Source organism: Ornithorhynchus anatinus, chromosome 5, assembly GCF_004115215.2.
Source record: "Ornithorhynchus anatinus isolate Pmale09 chromosome 5, mOrnAna1.pri.v4, whole genome shotgun sequence".
Lineage (NCBI taxonomy): Eukaryota > Metazoa > Chordata > Mammalia > Monotremata > Ornithorhynchidae > Ornithorhynchus > Ornithorhynchus anatinus.
The window spans coordinates 75,723,857-75,740,527 of NC_041732.1; the positions used below are offsets into that span (position 1 = coordinate 75,723,857).

The following is a 16,671-nucleotide window of genomic DNA, read 5'->3' on the forward strand; positions in this document are numbered from 1 at the left end:
GAAGGCAGCTGAGAGGTTGAGGAGGATTAGTATGTAGTAGGCACCGTTGGATTGGACAAGAAGGAGATCTTTAATAATGTTGGTATTTGTTAAGCGCTTACTATGTGCAGAGCACTGTTCTAAGCGCTGGGGTAGGCACTGGGGAATCAGGTTGTCCCACGTGGGGCTCACAGTCTTAATCCCCATTTTACAGTTGAGGGAACTGAGGCACAGAGAAGTTAAGTGACTTGCCCGCAGTCACACAGCTGACAAGTGGCAGATCTGGGATTCGAACTCATGACCTCTGACTCCAAAGCCATGCTCTTTCCACTGAGCCACGCTGCTTCTCTAGCCACACTTTGGTCACCTTAGCGAGGGCAATTTCTATGGAGTGATGGGGGTGGAAGTTAGACTGGAAGGCATCGAGGAAATAATTGGAGGAGAGGAAGAGGAGGCGGTAGGTGCAGTCAACTTGCTCCAAAAGTTTGGAGAGGAATGGTAGGAGGGAGATGGGGCGATAACTGAGGAAGCTGTGGGGTCAAAAGCGGGATTTTTAGGATAGGGGAGAAATGAGCATGTTTGAAGGCAGTGGGGAAGAAGCCATTGGAAAGTGAATGGCTGAAAATGGCTGTCAGAGAGGGAGGAAGGTATGTGGCAAGAGTTTTGATAAGGTGTGAAGGAATGCGAAGGGAGGCACAGGTGGAGGGAGTACATTTTGAAAGTAGGCCGGAGATTGCCTCTTGAGATGCTGCTGGGAAAGATGGGAGAGTCGAAAAAGGGGCAGGAGGAGGGAGTGATTGGAAAAGAGCAGGAGAGATTTTAGGGAGATTATGCCTTGAGGTTTCAACTTCATCAATTTTATCACTGGGTGATGAGACTAAGCACCTTGAAGGCAGGGACCCTGTCTTCTACTCATAGTGTATGTTCTCAGATTCCTAGTGCAGCACTCTCCACACAACGGGTGCCAAGCACAGCACTCTGCACACAGTAGATGCCAAGCAGAGTGCTCTGCACAGGGTAGGTGCTCAGTAAATACACTGAATGAGGTATGTGCTAACAGAGGGAATGGAAGGAAATCCAGCTCCTAAAATGTGAGAAAGCAAATCTAAGCCACCTCGTCCCTCTCATGCCCCCTGGCTCTGCAGATCAACCCTCACCCCCTGAACCTACTGTGGGGTGGGCTTCAGCAGAGAAGCTCCTCATTCTGGGGGCTGAGCCTCCCAGCCACAGCAGCGGGTTGGAGTGAGAAGCAGCGTGACTTAGTGGATAGCACACAGGCCTGGAAGTCAGAAGGACTTGGATTCTAATCCCGGCTCTGCCACGAGTCTGCTGTGTTACCTTGGGCAAATCTCTTAACTTTTCTGGGTCTCAGTTACCTCATCTATAAAATAGGGATGAAGAGTTTGAGACCCATGTGGCACAAGGACCAACCTGATTAACTTGTATCTACCCCAGTGCTAAGAACACTGCTTGGCACATAGTAAGGGCTTAACAAGTACAATAATTATCATTATTATTATAAGCCTGTTTGGACCCTTCCCCTGTCCACCCTGCCTGTCCACCCATTATGACGGCATCAACGTAGGGAACAAGCCAGTGGACCCGGGGACGGGGCACCGCGGATGGACCACTAGTCCCACCCATCACGTTGTTCAGTAGCTTTCCATTGGAGGACAAGGAGCAGAGGTTGATTTTAAATTTACTTTTTGGTTTGGCGGTGTGTCCCCAATGAGCTCTAAGTCTTTGGCATCGGCCCCAAGCTTCGCAGATTTAGCGGTCACTCAATTTCACCAGGACTCCTGGCACCTAATGCGTCGTTCTTCTAGGCCAGAACCCAGAGAGGAAACCTCAACATTTCCCACGGCAAATCCTCTTCTCAGAAGGACCCCAGCTAAACTTCCAACCTAAGCTTGCAGCCAAGCCCCGGGAACTTCTTCAGCCCCCGCGGCCTGTTCCCCATGGGTGGGGGCCAGGACCCCTGGGGCCCAGGAATTTGACGTGGGTGTGATTGACACCCAAAACAACCGTGCTTTTCATCCCCGCTCTTGTCCCTTGTCGTTCTCCTGACCTATTACGTCAGGCCAGTGTCCCTTTGGGTACCGTCCCTGCTGGGAGTCCGTCCAGGAAAACATCTCTGTGGCGACCTCCCCTCAGTTCGCTGACCCAAGCTGCCCTCCCCTAGGCCTAGCCGGCCATTTCAGGCCTTCGGACAGAGACGTTTGTGTGTTTGCTGGGGGAGCTGGCGGCTTGGTGGGGGCGTGGGTCGTGGGCGATGCACGAACAGGGTTTGTCTGTTCCCACCCCGGAACAGGAGGCTTCCTGACTCATCTCTCTGGCAGCGGAGCGATCATCTGGTAGCCTGCCGCACTGGCCTTCTCCCTGCAGACAATGCTAATGGGACATTTGACCCCACTGCTGGGAAGTGGGGGGCGGCGGGGGGGGCGGGGGTCCAGCTCCAACCCGGACTCCAATTTATGATTCCTCAGCCTGGTTGCGAGGCTGAGACGATAAGCTTGGGCTTGCTGGTAGCGGACAGCCCAACCGGAAAACCTCTGCGATTCTGTGGCAGCACTGTCTTCTCCCACAGCGGCCTGATAAAGCTGTGCGACCATTCTACCAGGGTCCTGTTAGCCAGACAGCAGCACCGGTGCTGCACTGTGACAATCCTGTGGCCAAACCCTGCACCGTGGGTCTGAAGGTCCCACTAGATAGGCAGGGGGTGGGGCTGGATTGTCTCCACACTGAGAGCCCCCAAGTCAGGTCCAAAACGGGCATGTTCTGGAGCAAGGTCAGGGGTGGGGTTTAAGGCCTCCCCTAGAGAAATGCCTTGGAGATGAATTTCAGCAAAATGTCGTGAATGATGTCATCACTTTGTTACCGTAGACTGTAATCTCCTCCTCTAAATTGTAGGCTCCTCCTCTAGACTGTAGGCTCCTTTTCTAGACTGCAAGCTCCTGTTCTAGACTGTAAGGCCCTCTTCTAGACCATAAGCGCACCATAAGCGCTTCTAGACTGTAAGCTCCTTGTGGGCCGGGAAAGTGTCTACCAACTCAGTTATATTGTAGTCTCACAAATGCTTAGTACAGTGCTCTGCACACAGTAAGTGCTCAGTAAATATGCTTGTTTAATCAACTGATGTTAGGTTGTGTGCTTGTGATTGGGCTATGCTGCTATTCCAAAGCCCAGCCCAGCCTTTCCTGGAAGTGTCTCTGATGGTCCTTGCTGCCGTATAGCTTCAGGGTAGCCATGGAAGGGGCTTAAAAAGGGACAGTAAGGTGTTTCTGGGGGATCCCAGCTTCCCAGGGGACCCTGAGGGGACAGGAGGAGGAAGAAGAGGGGAAGAGATGGGGCGAGGGAAGTAGTTGTGGGGGGAGAGGGAGGTGAGGCAGACTGGGAGCAGGCTAGAGAAGCCAGAGAAATAAACCCTGATAAAGATCTCAGCCTGGGCTGTTGCACTAGCATCCTGTTTACTGGAGGAATAAATCCCTTCGGCTCCTGTTGCTCACAGCCCAGAGGCTGCAGGGAACTGCTCCAGAACCTGCATTTTGAAGAGGCAATCTATCAAAGGTATTTATTGAGCACCCACTAGTGCAGAGCACTGTCTTAAGAGCTTGGGGGAGTGCCACAGGAGCTGCCTAGGAGATCCGACGGTTTTCCGGCCTTATGGATGGGCCCTTTTCTTTCAGGTTTGGTGGGCTGCTACTTACCAAAGAGACGGTGTCCCTCTGTGCATGGACGCGGACAGAGAGGCAGGGATCTAGATCGAGCACCTTCAGGCATTTCTACTCTCATGGCCCGCAGAGGTGTTCACCGACGGGCAGGGTCAGATTCCAATCCATATTGTTTCCCCCATCGATGGGAAAGTAGTTCCAGGGATGCTTAGCTGTCATGGAGAAGCAGCGTGGCTCAGTGGAAAGAGCACGGGCTTTGGAGTCAGGGCTCATGAGTTCGAATCCCAGCTCTGCCACTTGTCGGCTGTGTGACTGTGGGCAAGTCACTTAACTTCTCTGTGCCTCAGTTCCCTCATCTGTAAAATGGGGATTAAGACTGTGAGCCCCACGTGGGACAACCTGATTCCCCTATGTCTACCCCAGCGCTTAGAACAGTGCTCGGCACATAGTAAGCACTTAACAAATACCAAATACCAACATTATTATGGATACCTCATTGAGTGAACTTGGATGCTGTCTCTATATGAAGCCAGGTAATCAATCCTTAGAAGAATCGCCCTCCTGTCCCTCTGCCCTGGTCCCATCCAATCAGAAACTCCTTGAAAGTGGGAAAATGTGTATTTTGCTTCCGTTGAACGATATTGGGGCACTCAGTATAGTCCTGTAAATGCAGTAAGCGCTCAAACACTCATTACCCTTCTTCGACTGATTGGTTTAAGGAACCCCGGTCAGGCTCACCCAACGTGTTCCCGATGAGGAATTGGGAGGCGCTCACTTGTACAGAAAACAGATCTTACAATGACTCGCTTTCCCCCCACCCCTCCCATCACCCCTCTTGTGGAGTCTTCTTCCTCACCCTCAAAAATGGGGTCTGCTTCCTGAGGAGCAACATGTACTCCAGAGAAGTCGAAGTCCACTTGTCGGCGATATCCCCTTCAAGCCTCTGTTCTCTCCCTTTTTGCCCTTAGTCCCCCTCCCCCCAACAATGGCGCTATTATCAGACAGCTCTCTTAACCAATACATTTCCCTGCTCCCCTTCAGGCCTAATAAGGAGAGAGACTGCTAGCCTTGAACAAAGACACAGAGGATTTCAACTTGCAGTCATTCAGCTAAGACTAAAACCCTAATACTCTGAGCTCCAGGGAAGACCCATTAGGCTGGAGGTTGGATACTGTCATTTGATCACTTTGAATGACTTTTTGAAGCTCAGGCCATTCATCAGATTTGTAATTCACATCATTTGTCCTAAGAGAATGGAAACATATTTCCCAGAGAAGGCTTTCAAGTCATTTTTACACCTGGTGCTCCCACAGAAGAGACGTGTGTCTGACCATCAGTTCTTGATATTTCACCGACTCATTGTCAATCACAGCTTGGGGAAAATATTCTTGAAAAATTCAAATGTCTCCCATAGACCTCTAGGCCTCTGCCCTCCCCCCATTCCTCCTGGGCCACCCCACAGGTATGCGCTTTTCTTTGCTGCTGTGAAAATGGCACAGATCTAGTTTGATAGATAGATGTCTTGGCTGGCCTTTTTAAACTTTGGATCCATCCGCTAAACCTGCGAGGATGGAATGGTATCTTCCATTAGAACTCTGTTAGTGTGGCCAAGTGGAAAGAGCTTAGGACAGGGAATCAGGAGAACTGGGTTTTAGTCCTGGCTCTGTCCCTGATCCTCAGTAACTCACTAACCTCAGTGTCTTCATCTGTAAAATGGAGATAAGATACCTGCTCTCTCTACCTCAGGGATTGTGGGCCCCGTGTAGACAGTAAGCACACAGTAAGCACTCAATAAATACGATTGAATGAATGGAAACAGTGGCTAAATCTGATCTGCTTCTTTTGTAGCTACCGCCCCCCCCGCCTTTATTCTTTGAACAGAGTAAGTGCTTAATGAATGCCATTCCTAAACTGATTTCAGAAGAGTTTCTCTTGATTCTGGATTTGCCTCCATCTCCTCCCTTTCTAGAACTCTCTGCCCGCTCTCGTTCCACCCTAAGTCTCGATAAATTAGGGAGAGTAAACCAGCTTCAGGGAGCCCCCCTAGTTAAGCACTGCAGGAGTATGATTTATTTCTGCAGTCTTCTTGTGTGCTGGTGTCACCAGTTTCTCCTGATCCAACACTAGCTTTCTGCTGGGGCCGGTGGGAGGCGACTGAAAGAGAGTGAGACATGACTGGATATTCTCTGTTATGGGTGGCTCTCCCGGCTTCCTTGGCTAGGGAACCTGAGCCTTAATTGAGGCACTGATGTTTCTCTCTGTTAATCAGAGCTTTCATACAGAAAAGATTTAGAAGTGGATGACGAAAGAGATCGATTCTTTTCCGAATCAGCTGAAACACATAATCAGAAATGGGCCAGGCTTGAAGGTACTCTGAGATGCAGCTGTGCTGTAGGAGTCAGGCAAAGAAAATTCAGCAGAACTTACATTTCCCAACAATTACACCCGGAATATATAGAGTGTTTATTAAGAAACAGCACTGACTAATGGGTAGAGCACAGGGCTGAAAGTCAGAATTCATTCATTCAGTCAAATTTATTGAGCACTTACTATGTGCAGCACACTGTACTAAGCACTTGGGAAAATCCAATAGAACAATAAACAGACACATTTCCTGCTCACGATGAGCTTACAGTTAGAGGGGGAGGCAGACATTAATAGAAATCAATAAATGATGGATATGAACATAAGTGTTGTGGGGCTGGGAGGGGGGAAGAACAGATGGAGCAAGTCATGGCGATGCAGAAGGGAGTGGGAAAAGAGAAAAGGAGGGCTCAGTCAGAGAAGGCCTCTTGGAGGAGATGTGCCTTCACTGGGCCTGGGTCGGGTCCTGTTCTGTCCTCGGGCACTAAGGCCAAGGGGCTGGGGCCAAGGCTGTCGACTGGCTCGAGTCCCCACCCCCCCAATCCTCTGTCTGCGTGGAATGGGACAAAGAAATTCCTGAGCATGTGAGCGCTGCTCAATGGCTTGCCCGTTCCCCCCTGCTCCCTGCTTTTGGTTGTAGCATGGTCCTGGGCCACATGGTTACCTTTGCCACCATCTACGCCATGCTGGACATGATGGCTGCCAAGAAGGAGGTGGTCGTGTACAGCTCTGTGGGCCACATCCAGGCCAAACGCTGCCAAATGGTACAAATGGATGTAAGTGGCATTTTCCCTTTGATGGCCCCCTATCCCAAGGGCCCTGGACAGGAAACAGTGTGGCTTAGTGGATAAAGTACAGGCCTGGGAGTCAGAAGGACCTGGGCTCTAATCCCAGCTCTGCCACCTGCCCGCTGTGTGATCTTGTGCAAGTCACTTCACTTTTCTGGGCCTCAGTTACCTCATCTGTAAAAAGGGGGTTAAGACTATGTGTCTTATGTGGGACTGAAACTGTGTCCAAGCTGATTACTCTGTATCTCCCCCAGCACCTTAACAGATAGCACATAGTGAAAGCTTAACAAATACCATTTAAAAAGGTGCTTTCCTTTCCCAGAGTGCTTTAACAACAGTGATTTTGTTTTCTTCTCACAGCATCCTTGGGAGGTAGAAAGAGGTAAATGTTTTTATCTCCATTTTACAGATGAGGAAACAGATCCAATAGGGTTAAGTAGCTTACCTGGGGTCACACGGCAGGCCAGTGGTGATCTGTGACTAGAAGCCTGGTCTCCTGACTCCTGACTCCCAGACCTTTGCTCCTTCCCCTAGAGATATCACACCTCATTGTTACTATACCAGAAGACATAATAATAACAATAATAATAATAATAATGGTATTTGTTAGCTCTATGTGCCAGGGACTGTATTAAGCACTAGGGTGGATATAAGCAAAATGGGTTGAACACAGTTCCTGTCCCACTTGGAGCCTCAGTCTAAATCTCCGTTTTACGGATGGGGTAAATGAGGCATAGAGAAGGGAAGTGAAGTGACTTGCCCAAGTTGACTGACTTGCCCAAGGTCACACAGCAGACAAGTGGCAGAGCCGGGAATAGAAGTCATGGCCTTCTGACTCCCAGGCCCATGCTGTAGCCACTACACTATGCCCCAGGTTGTTCTGTCGGAAAACCTTCCCACAGAAGGCACCGACCCGGCAAACCTGACTCCCAGTCCCGGCTCTGCCAGCTGATGGGACATCTGCTGCGGCCGTGTCGTCAGTGGGGCAGGAACTGGGGAAAAATCAGGAAATCAGTGGTACTACATTGAGGGGCAAGCATGGGCAGGAGTTTCCTAAAAACATTTCTCTCCGCTGTTCCCGCAGCATTGGCTGACAGGATGGACCAGTGGACACTGTTGGATCGGAAGCTCCTTGTGAGCAGGGAGTGTATCTTGTGCCTCTCTTGGACTTTCCCAAACACTTGGTAGGCTGCGTTGCACTCTGTAGGTGCTCAGTATATGCCATTACTATAATAATCATAATAGTCGTATTTGTTAAACACTAAATACCAAGCACTTTATCGGGCCTCTTATGGGACTCACAGTCTAAGTAGGAGGGGAACTGGTTTTGAATCCCTTTTTGGCAAATGAGGGAACTGAGGCCCAGAGAAGCAAAGTGACTTGGCCAAGGTGAGGCAGCAGATAAGTGGTGGAGCCAGGGTTAGAACCCAGGTCTTCTGACTCCCAGGCTCTTTCCACTGGGCACCCCCCTGCTTCTCATTACCTACCACCGCTACCCTAAACAGAATCCATCACCCTCAGACCAAATGACCAAATCCATCACCCTCAGACCAATTTAGCCCAGGAGAACTGATCCCCCTGGGACGGGCACCCTCCAGACCCCCTGCGTCTCCCTAAACAATGCCAGGTTCTCACCCACCTGGCATCGATTTTTCCATCGATTTTCTTCCACCCATTTAGAACCCAGATCTCCGGCCGTTTAGTGAGTCTCCCGGCCGCTGACCCCCACCAATGAAGCTCCTGGGGACGGGTCGTAGAAAAGCGCACAGGTTTATTGCATATCCATCTCATGTATAAATTCATTGTAGCATTGGAAAGATTACATTTGGTATACATTCCTATTCTACAGCGTTAACCTCAAAATCAGCTTTTCCTAGTCATTATTTTAAAGGAATTTTCTCTACACAAGTACATTTGTTTTTATCACAAGCATCAAAATGAAATTTGTAAAATCGCTCTTTTTTAATTATTCTCTACACTTCATATCTTCATATCTCATCGACCCCTCCCTCCCCCACACAAGCGATTTCCATATTAATTAAGAACTGCCTTCTCTTTCGCCTTGGCAGCTCAAGACTTCTAGTCTTGGGTGTCGAACCTAATCACATATACAATAAGTGCATCTACGGAATTTTTTTCTTTTTCATAAAAATTTCACAAACAGACACAATAATGACCGCTAACACCAGTCATGCACAGTTTACTTATAAACATAACAGAAGCAATATACAATCAAGAATGAAACGGGTCAGGCACCACCCTCCTTCTTCTCACTTTTTTTTAAACATTTTATGAAAAAACAGACATTTACAATTGATTTCTTATTCCACACTATACAATTCTAAAAGGAAAAAAACCCCAAACAAACAAAAAAAACCCTAAATCAGATCTGGACTGGGATGACGAGGTGGGAGCAAGGTGGGGATAAGCAAGGTCATTGTGCCCAGGCTTGGTTCATCCCAAGCACAACATATCTCTGTTTTAAATTACATAATCTGCAGGCTGGAAGTGGAGTCAGGGCAGCAATCCTCTTGCTTTGAAGAGAGCAATGGTAATGTAAAATACATTGTCAGAAAAATCCAAAAGAAAACTCCTTAGAGTGACTTTGTTCACAAGTGAATTGCACATTGGGAAACTCAAGCTGCCATTTACAATTTGCCAAAGTGGTAACAAGAATCGATGGCAGAAAGGAATGAAAAGAAAAAAGGGGAGAGTGGAGGCAGAGTGGGGAGAGAAGAAAAGAAAACGGAAGAAATCCTTGTGGACTAATACAAGAACATTTTAATCACAGTATCACTCAACACTATGGAAAGACAGATTCATGGCTTTGGGAGTCCTCTGCTCTCCCACCCCTTGTATGCCCGCTAAGAATGGAGTTTTGCCTTTCTGCTACCAGCAGATCAGGCCATTGGAAATCCCTCCCTGCCTGTCTCTGACAAACAGCCAATTGCAGGCTGCTCTCCCTCCTATTCTGTCCCTCCTTCACCCAAAATTCATCACCCACAAGCCCCCTACCTCCACACTCATCGAATGTCCCTCAATAGGTGGATGTAGGTAGGGCTGAGACCCACAATCCAGTGCTTTGATGCTCTATGTGTCTATGCAAGGATGTCTGTGAAGCCTTCAGAATGATGGTGAGAAAAGACAAGGCTCGGGTGGGTCCGGGTTGATTCCGGGGAAGCTAAGATGTTTGTCTCATTTGTCTTCACGGACCACCTGTCATTTGCTCTGGAAATGACAGATTTCAGACCTTCTACCGTCCATCCTACAGTCCTCTACCTTCCCACTCCACTACCTCACCCACCCCCAGACACTGATGGTCCACATGACTACCTGAAGGCTCTGAGCCCGTGAGCATCAGTTCCGTGGGGGCTAGGGGGACTGGTACCCCTTGGTTCCCAGCTGCCATTGCTTCCCCATCAGCTCTCTCCCCGAGACTCTGACCAGACCCGAGAACATTTGAGCGGAGCTGGAAAGACCCCAAATGGTGTCTCTCTAACCCACTAATTCTTCAAAGACTGTTATCGCCAAACCTCTGGCTGATCCCCAACCCTTGCCATCGCCATGAAAATTTGGTTTCCACGTCAGGGGTCCCTGTGTCCTTTGAAGTCCTTTGAATGGATTGGTGGCTGCGAACTGAGAGAGCAGAGGATTGTGAGGGAGGCAGTGGGGTGGTCAGGGCGCACACCACCTTTCCTTTTTTGCTTTGTGTCCATAGCGAGCTCACTTCCCAGAAATAAAAGACAAAAGGATATGAATCCGAGGAGCAGTCATCCGTTGACTCAGCAGTTCTGTACGGTTTGCCTTGGCCGGCTGTTGGGTTGGGGAAGTCATGGAGTGGGGGGCTCAGCTGCCCCAGCTCCCTCCCCCTCCTTCCCTAGGAGATAGGAGGAAGCTCTCAGCCATCTCCTTGCCCTGTGCTGTTCTGGCTATATGGCTACCTGTTTCTCACAGGACAAGAGAGAGTCGATAGGCAGCCCCTCCCCATTCCCTGGCCTACCTGGAGAAGGATTCCTGGGGCACTATCACACCTGAGACGGTGCCTGTGGTGCCCGGGAGAAGCGTTTGGTGCCCCATGCTGTGTCTGCCTGGCCAGGCTCAGTCCCTGAGCAGAGTAATTTAGTGATGGGTGTAAGGGGTCACTGTCCAGAGACAGAGCCAGGCCTGGTATGGTCTGGTTCCCCTGGTAAGTGCTAGAGGCGGTGAGGGAGGGGTGGGTTATGTGCCAGATTCTGAGGAGACACTGGTCTCTATCTCTCACCCTGTCAAGAGCTGGGCCAACCCCAGGCAACAGGAATTTCTTTGGACATGGGGTCATCATTTAGCCCACAAACTCTCAAGTCCAGGAAAACCAAGGGTTCCCAAGAGCAAAAAAAGTGTTTGGGCTCACTGCATTTTTTTTTTTCAGGAGGCAGAAAACAAATCTGGGAAAAAGTTAGAAAATGGGGCCTTTTCAGCAAAAATTAACCTGATTCTAAACTGTACAGAGAGATCAACCAGCTGGAGGCCAGGGCGCGGTGGGGCCGGACTGTTCTGTCAAGGCAAAAGCCAACATTAAGGGGGAACCCAAATCTTCACCCCTTCTTTGTTTTGGAATTTGTCACTACCCATGGCAATCAACCTTGCTTTCCCAGTTTGAGAAAGACTCACACTGCTCACTGTGGAGAGTGGCTGGTGTCTTTTCAGATTTAGAAGGGAAGATAAGGCATTCCACTTTAGACACCCTGAACTTGAGGTGGCCGGCGGGAACATCCATCTCTCCGTCCTCTTTTTCCTCCTTGTTATAAATTAATTTGGGTTTGTCTCTCCTGTTAGGCTGCAAGCTCCTCGAGGGCAGGGATTGTGACTTTTACCTCTACTGTACCCTCTCCTGCACACCAAGTACAGTGCTCTGCACCCAAGAGGCATCCAATTCAGTGTTCTCTGCATACAGTTGGTGCTTAATAAGTTTGATTAATGAGCAGTTGGTTGATTGAAGCTCTGTCCTTTGGAAAAACCAGGGAGATCAGAGGAGATGTAAGGAGCTGCGTAACTGGGCCCCAACTGGAGTTTGCAGTAGCTCTACGCAGAGCAGGGACCAGTTGGACTCTTCTCTGAGAGGCCAGGTTAACCCAGTAGTCAGGAGAATGAGGCGGCAGAAGCAGCGAGGAGCCCTCGGGCTGGCAAGGCTTGGTTCAGTGCATCCAGGGCCACGATGTCTTTACTTTTCCGGTGTTTTCCCGAAAACCCAACCTCACCACATTCACCCGTGGCATGTCACCCACAGATGACACCTAACTTGGGAAGGCAGAGCTGCATCTTTCGGAATACTCGTCACCCGTTCCTCCACCACCCCAACCTCGCCCCCGGCAAAACCGGCGAGGATTGCCCATGGCTCTAATATCACAGACGGTCTTATTCCCAGAGAGAGGGAGGAAGCTTTGGAAAGATGAATCGCTCTTCTCCGGGTCAGTCCGAGCAAACCTCTTTGGGAAAGGGTTTCGAGGTATGGGTCCAGGATGGCCTTCTCCTGACTGACACCATCCCAACAGGAAATCTCTAATGCCAGCTCAGGATTTCAGAGAGGCACAGACTCCATCCAAAGTGTGAACTGAACTTGGAAAAAAAATGATCCAACTGGCGGATCATCCCCTCCCCCCTCCCCCCAACCCCCACCTTCCATTTGCTGTATAAATAAACACTGAAAAGTTCTTATCTATATGGCACATCAGCTTTGCGGGTCTCCCGAGAAGTTGTTTCACAGTTATTTCTATTTACACTTTTTTCTAAGGGCAACCCGAGCGCTTTCTTTCTTTCTTTCTCTTCTGGTTGGGGCCTTGTCTGATTTTTCTTCCAAACAGTAAAAGCAATAAATAGAACACTTCTCCTCAATGCAAGTGTAATTGAAACTCAAATTGAACCCAACTTATGATTGTCTGGAAAATCGGCAGCAACAACAGCAGGATTAACTGGGGATGTTTGCACATTAACAAATCTCCCTCCTGGTTATCAATCATACAACACACAACCTCATTACACAATTTTGGTCCTTCACTAGATACTTATATTAACATTATTTCTTCACAATAATGATATCTAATGCCAAAAATACTGTTAAGGAAGAAATAAAATAAGAAAAGAATTAGAAAAAAATTACAAGTTATATACAGATTAAGGTAAATTCCATCAGGAAAAAACAACAACAAATTATTATTTTAAATTGGCCCCTATGGGAGTAATTTTTAAACCCATTTGCCTGGGGAAGTACTGTAATGTCAAAGGACGGACAGATTTCTCAAAGAAAGGAATGTTCTAGCTTAACTCTTAGATTCGGATTTCTTTTGGACACCGTTCAGTTCTTGAGTCGCATCGTGCCAAGAACTTGTGCAAACCTCGGAGGTGGGAATTCGCTATCGTGGTGTGAGGCTGGTAGAGGCACAGGGTGCAGGGCCCAAGGCGTGGCGGCAAGAGGAGGTGGAGCTCCTTGTATATCCCTCCAGGTCGAGAGCTTTGGGACCCCGGGGCCGGCCCTGCCCAGAGACCGCTGCTCCCCAGGGAGGCCCCCTGCCTGGCTGCGCCCACCTCGGAGTTGAAGCCACTTGGGCTCAGGAGAAAGCAGGGCAGAGCGAGGAATGCAGGCTTTGCCCGTCCTCGCCAGCCACACTCAGAGTTCAAGATGGAGGAGACAGGAAGATGGTGGGCAGAGGGTGGTAGGACGGGAAGGGGGGCAAACGGACTCCGCTTCAAGTGCCTTAGGGGCCTCGGGCCCATGGCTGGGGACTGTCCCCAGCAAAATGGTGGGAGTCCCTGCCCTTGGATGCGTCATTCCATGCCAGGCACCTGTCTCCACCCTGGCTGCAGGCCATCCACCCTCACCCGGGGACCACCATATCGGACGACCGCTCGGCCCGTCTGGGGATCGCCCCAACACCCCACACACGATCTGGGGTTCCGCCTCCGGAGGGTCGGGATGGTTTCCGCTTTTGTTGCGTACAAATAGGGCATCGGAGAGAAAGCCCCGTTGTTATCATACAGTATAAATAGCACAAACGAACCCTGTGGTATTTCTGAGGCTGGTTAGTATCCGCAAGGGAGCTGAGATTTCCAAGCAATGAAAAACTATTAAAAAAAAAATTGCAAGTAATTCAAGATTTTTTTCTTTTTTAAAAAATACTTTTTTTCTTTAAACCCACGTGCTTGAAGAGAATCTGTAGGCAAGAAGATTACTAAAACAGTTATTTTTTTGTCATTTTCATTATAAAAAGATCTTTAAAACACGCTATGTCTTTAAGGGCACCTCTACGTCTATTTGTTTTCCTTCACAACTGCTGGTCAGGGGAGCTGAATGGATTGGAGGGGCTTCAATTCTAGTCCAAAATCCGACTGGAGCAATCCTTCTGCTTCACTGGCAGACCCAGAGCTGGTTGCTATGTGCTATACTGTACCTGGAATCAGCTGTGTTTCCCAACTATTCTTAGAGATGGTTATATCTTAGGACCGCTTCAGGGGCTCCGGGTGCCCAGAGCTTCCGTCGGACTGATGAGAAGTGAGCGAGTGTGAAGGGGGGGAGAATCAGGAGTCGCTGGTGGGACCCTGAGGGAGGTCTGTTTCTCCAGCCAAGTACCCCGGGTCCCCTGGAGGGTCCCCTCCCACCCCCCAGAGTCCATCTTCAGCGGGGCGAGAGTGGTCGCGAGAGCTCGGGTGGGTGGGTGTGGGGGTTGGTCTCTGGCCTAGGGCCGCCTCCTGGACCTCTCAGAGGTGGTTGATGGGGTTGAAGGCCCCGGACTCTGAAGCCGCTCCTGCCATGTTCAACCAAGCGTCCAGGGAGTTCTGGGAGGAAGCGTGAAGAGGAGCAGTCTCAGAGAGGGATATCATCATTGCATAAGCCTGGGCGACGGAGAGAACGTGACAACGGACAGACAGGAAGGGAGATGGGTGAATAGCTGGGAGATGGAGGGTCCCATCCTCCCTCACCACCCGACCCCCAACGGGCCCAACCCCTACCCGGTGCCCCAGGATTCCTCAATGGGGAGACCAGTGGGGGGGTGTCCCATCTCCCATTTGTTCTTGGTGGGCGGGGGGACCAGATCATCTTCTTTCACTGTGAGGAGGATGCTTCTTCCCGAAAGCGGCAGGGTCAAGTGGAAAGATTACGGGGAGCACTGGAGTCAGAAGACCTGGGTCCTAGTGCCAGCTCAGCCGCCGGCCTGCTGTGTGCCTTGGGCAAGTCCCTTCACCTCTCTGAGCCTCGGTTTTCCTTCTCTGAAAAATGGGGACAAGGAACCTGGTCTCTCTCCCTTGGATGGTGACCCCCGCGTGTAACAGGAACTATAGCTGTCCTGATCATCTCATTCCTGTCCCAGGGCTTGGCACGGAGTAAGTTTTTAACTAACACTATCGGATCAAAAGGCACCCGTGCCAAGGGCATGGAGGAAGGAAGAGAAAGGGATCCCTATAGGATTCCTCCATAGGCACCCTGTTACTGATTCTGTGGCCACCGGACTGCCACTACGGGGGTACTATGTGGGTCTGGTCTTTGAGAGGCAGGAGTGGACTTTATCTGCCCGGGGGGCCACAGTCACCCCCAGTATGAGAGCAGGGGGTCGGGGGTCTGTCCTGAGCCCCTCCCTCCACAATCCTCCCCTCCCTCCACAATCCTAGTGAGAAAGGCTGCCACTTTATCCCTTGCAGATGGCCCTCTTACTTGTGGTGGTTGACTGATGTTTGGCCCTCCCAGAATCCTGGAGAATTGGGTGGAGGAGGGAGGCCCCTTTTTTGTTTTCAAGAAAAGTTTTTCTACTTAAAATAAGACAAAATAACTGCACTGGGTTTGGGGCCTGGGGCAGTGCTAGGGTCATTTCTAAAAGCTCTAAACCAGATGGAACGTTTTGCTGCCAAATGAATAATAATCATAATAATAATTGTGGTATTTGTTAAGTGCTTATTATTTGCCAAGCACCGTACTAAGTGCTGGGGAAGATACAAAATAATCATGTCCACACAGGGCTCACATTCTAAGTAGGAGGTAGAACAGGTCTTGAATCCCCATTTTACATATGAGAGAGTGAAGTGATTTGCCCAAGGTCACATAGCAGACAAGTGACAGAGCTGGGATTAGAACCTTGGTTATCTGACTCCCAGACCTGTGCTCTTTCCACTACGCTATGCTGTTGAAGCCCTCAGTAAGATCTCTTTCCCCAGCTCCACGGAAACTTCCCACTCCTCCCGAGCCTTTTCCCTCACTGGTCCGGATGGTGGCCTGGACTGGATCCTTGTTTCGGAGTCTGATACTCCAGCCAGGGAGGACACCGACCGGGCCAGGGCCAGCGTGACCCGAAATAGACTTGACCTCACCTTCGTGGAAAACCAGGGCCAGAGAGATCTAAGACAGGCCACCTAACTTCCCTCCACCCAGCACTAATCTCAGGCTCCCATCACCGGGGACTCGCTGAGGGGCAGGCAGGGCATCCTGACGCTTCAGGCAAAGCAGGGCTCAGTGGCTTGAGCGTCTGGATTGGCCGATAGATTAGGGCGATTTAACACTGCCAGAGGGTGAAGATCTTGGGTGAGAGCCTTGGTCCGACAGCCTCCCTAGACTATCAGCCCTCCCCACTCCCCCTCAGCCTTCCCTCACCGCTCAAAGTCAGCTTTCCTCGTTGGCCCCATTTCAATCCACACCCACCCCGGGAGTGGGAAGAGAGGCCAAGGAGAAGGCAACTTGTTTGCCATTAGTACGCTTAGCAGTGTTAGTAAAAGGACAAAAGACAGAGACATGCAGACGGCGTGTGCTGAGACCAAAATGGTGCGACTCCCCCCTCTCGCCCAAGCCGGCCAGAGAAGGCCTCCCCCCAACCCCTCTTCTCACTTCCGGAGGCTGACCCTCTCTTACT

General features: G+C 50.1%; 1 protein-coding gene across 1 annotated transcript in view; it reads right to left on the minus strand.

Moving 5' to 3' along the window:
* Nucleotides 1–12,450: 12,450 nt before the first annotated feature.
* The window catches only part of PRDM16 (PR/SET domain 16), a 627,415-nt gene continuing 623,194 nt past the window's right edge, over nt 12,451–16,671 (minus strand). The window contains 1 exon segment of the mRNA XM_029065169.2: nt 12,451–14,668. Within this exon segment, the coding sequence (XP_028921002.1) occupies nt 14,534–14,668 (135 nt within the window). The 3' untranslated portion in view covers nt 12,451–14,533.